At 46.5% G+C, this 3,537-nt stretch overlaps 1 protein-coding gene across 1 annotated transcript; it reads right to left on the bottom strand.

The window, feature by feature from the left end:
• Positions 1-2,866: 2,866 nt before the first annotated feature.
• On the bottom strand, positions 2,867-3,278 carry LOC147088008 (histone H2B-like). Its single transcript, XM_085977875.1, has one exon. The coding sequence runs from the start codon at positions 3,270-3,272 to the stop codon at positions 2,898-2,900; it is 375 nt and encodes a 124-aa protein (XP_085834001.1). The 5' UTR covers positions 3,273-3,278; the 3' UTR covers positions 2,867-2,897.
• Positions 3,279-3,537: the final 259 nt, after the last annotated feature.

Genomic DNA, 3,537 nt, shown 5'->3' with positions numbered 1-3,537 from the left:
TAAAATTAAAGACTTTTATTTATAATTATAAAATTCATCTGAGACAGACATTAATTTGGAACAGTTATACTATTGTTCTGATAATTTCCTCACCAGATTGAAAGGACGTTAGCTGGAATGAATAAACTGACGAAATCAGTGCAGTAAACTGGCGGCTCCTTCAGAGAGGCTGTGGGTGGCTCTTAAAGGAGCCGTTGTGATTTCTATATTTCTGTCAGTAAATTGTAGTGTTTTACTTGGAGCAGAGGTATTTGGTCACCCCGTGCTTGGCCAGCTCCCCGGACAGCACCAGACTCACGGCGGTCTGGATGAGTGGACACAATCCGCACTTTCCAAACTATTAAAGGTCTCTGCCATCTAGTGACTGACGGTGAGTGCTGCAACAAGAGACAATAATTCAGCAGAAACCATTTTAATTTGGAGAGAAAATACTTCAGCACCGTGTTTATGTTCAGCTTAAATCCATTGCCAAATAGTTTATTGGTCCAGCTGAAAACTCCAAACAACCATTAAAAGCAGATGGACGCGCTCACCCGATTCCAGTGTGAACAGTGTGGTTGATCATTGATTGTGGGATAGATACTGTCTCTGTCACTCTGGCTCTTGGTGCCAATGTGAGATTCACTGCTGAATATGGGATACTATATCTGTCACTCTCTTGTACAGTGTGTCAGTGGGATTGACAAAAGTGCCTATGATAGACAACGCCTCTGTCACTGCCTGTATTGTCAGTGGCAGATTGGCTGGTGAAAAACGATCGATACTGTATCTGACACTGTCTAGTACAATGTGATATTTTTAATTGTCTGGTGAGGCTACACTAGAAACTTTACCTGTCACTCACTGGTACTGTATCAGTGTGGGATTGACAGGTGAATATAGGAAAAGCACTAGCGCTCACTCACTGGTACTGCATGTGAGTGAGGGAGTGTTCGTTCATACAGGATAGCAATTGTATCAGTCACTCTGTGTGGCAGCGTCTGATTGTCAGGTGAGTGGTGGATAGATAACTAAATGGGCAAATCTGTGAATTTCAAAGTAGAATTTAAGAATTAACATGTTAAATTAGATCTGAGATAATTGTGAGGCATAGAACAGAACAGGAACCAGCCCTTTCCTGGAAACTGTGGGTGACTCTGAAAAGAGCCTTTGGGTTATCAGATTGAATCTTGTCCGCTTTACTTGCTCTTGGAGCTGGCAGTGCTGGTTTTCTTGGGCAGCAGCACCGCCTGGATATTAGGCAGCACCCCGCCCTGAGCGATTGTCACCCCTCCCAACAGCCTGTTGAGCTCCTCGTCGTTGCGGACGGCCAGCTGCAGGTGTCTGGGGATGATGCGGGTCTTCTTGTTGTCGCGGGCCGCGTTGCCGGCCAGCTCCAGGATTTCAGCGGTCAGATACTTGAGCACAGCAGCCATGTAGACCGGGGCTCCGGCACCCACACGCTCAGCGTAGTTGCCCTTTCGGAGGAGCCTGTGAACACGGCCCACAGGGAACTGCAGTCCGGCCCGGGATGAGCGGGACTTTGCCTTGGCCCGAGCTTTACCGCCGGTTTTACCTCTGCCAGACATTTTCACAATCAACACGTTCAGAGAAAGAATGAAAGTCTCCGCCCACATCGGCCCTTCTTATACCTTCTGGAGGAATGCAGAGAGCGTACTTGTGATTGGTCTCTCTGTGGTGCATTTCATTGGTGTTTTCCGGTGACCAATCACAGTCTGGTTTTCCCACCAATGATAAGTGTGTGGAAATAACTGTCCCCAACAGTCAGACCGCCAACCATTTTTAAGATTCGAAAAGTCCGCCAATTATTTTCCTAAACGAGCGAATTAAGTTAATAAATATACCATTAGCCAAAGTTTTCACCATGTTTTTAAAAATTCATTTTATCTTATTTCATCTCTCCCTTGCAAATTCCAGGCTGTTACAATCAGGATTAATTTCGGGTTGAATATCTCACTTTCACGGGCGGGATTAATTCCCCATTGATTCTGTAACGGGACACATTCCAGCTCAATCTGTGTAAAAGTGAGGATTCACAGATTATCGATCGATCCTTTGCACAGGCGCTGCTGCGGGAGTGAAACCAGAACTAGGAGTCCTGCTGTGAGAAGAGAAGAGGGACAGAGTGTTCAAACTGACCACATTCTGGTCTCTAAGAAACCCCATTCTGGGTTGTTACAATGCAGCAAACCTCCGGTTAATAAAATGATTGACCACAACTGGCATTGAAAAAAAATGAAAATGTTTTTACAGAGATTGAGGTGACTGATTAAATTCCCATTGATTCTGTAACGGGACACAATCCAGCTCAATCTTTGTAAAAGTGAGGATTCACAGATTATCGATCGATCCTTTGCACAGGCGCTGCTGCGGGAGTGAAACCAGATCTGGGAGTCCTGCTGTGAGAAAAGAGGGGCAGAGTGTTCAAACTGACCCCGTTCTAATCTCTAAGAACTCCCATTCCGGGCTGTTACAATGCAGCAAATCTCCGGTTAATAAACGGATGGACTCCCAACTTGCTTTAGAAAAATGCAAAGGTCTTGGCAGAGAACGAGGTGACTGAAATCGGAAACTCGCACCTAAAACAAACTTTTAATTAGTCGGCTGGCGCTGCAAATAAACGGGTCTGAGAGCAAAGGCAAAGTGCGACCAAGGACCGTGTTTGTGTTTTAGTGGGCGGGATATACAACATCGACGCTAAGGGCGAACCGGTCAATGAAACTGCTTATCTGAGAGTTAAAAACTACATCTACAGCTGGAACTTCAAACGTTCTTAATAATTACAGTAAATTGAATCTACAAGGCGATGCGTTGTGTAGCTCTTTCAGAGAGATAGTGGGTGGCTCTTAAAAGAGCCGTTGTGTTTTGGGTTTCTTCTTTCAGGACAGCGTGGAGTTTTACTTGGAGCTGGTGTATTTGGTCACCGCCTTTGTCCCTTCCGACACGGCGTGCTTGGCCAGCTCCCCGGGCAGCAGCAGGCGCACGGCGGTCTGGATCTCCCGGGAGCTGATGGTGTGCCGCTTGTTGTAATGGGTCAGGCGGGAAGCCTCACCCGCGATGCGCTCGAAAACATCGTTCACAAACGAGTTCATGATGCTCATGGCCTTGGAGGAGATGCCGGTATCAGGGTGAACCTGCTTCATCACTTTGTAGATGTAGATGGAGTAACTCTCCTTCCTCGACTTTCTGCGCTTCTTGCCGCCCTTCGCTGCCGGTTTAGTGACGGTTTTCTTGGCGCCCTTCTTAGCAGCTGTCTTCTTTTCGTCCACCATTCTTAAGCTAGATTTCAGCAACAAAATGACTCAAACTTGCTCCGCGCTCGGAATATATAGGCAACCCCACAGTCCTATGCTAATGAGGGATGGGTGAAGGCAATGATTGTGATTGGCTGGTTAGGAATGATGTCAATTTCCATTCTTCAGCATATCTCTGATTGGCTTATTTAGGTATCCAATCAGACTGAGTGTTTGCCACTAGTACGCCCCCTGCAAGTGCGTGTGTGACATCTGCCCATTCACCATTTCCCAGACCATCTTC

This window comes from Somniosus microcephalus, unplaced genomic scaffold (genome assembly GCF_052327205.1).
Source record: "Somniosus microcephalus isolate GS21.2 unplaced genomic scaffold, FLI_Smic_1.0 unresolved_chr5, whole genome shotgun sequence".
Lineage (NCBI taxonomy): Eukaryota > Metazoa > Chordata > Chondrichthyes > Squaliformes > Somniosidae > Somniosus > Somniosus microcephalus.
Note: the sequence above shows the minus strand (reverse complement) of the source record. Positions and strands in the feature narration are given on the sequence as shown.

Excerpts from the sequence above, each read along its gene's own strand:
- LOC147088008 (XM_085977875.1), bottom strand. The coding sequence starts at position 3,272 with ATGGTGGACGAAAAGAAGACAGCTGCTAAGAAGGGCGCCAAGAAAACC.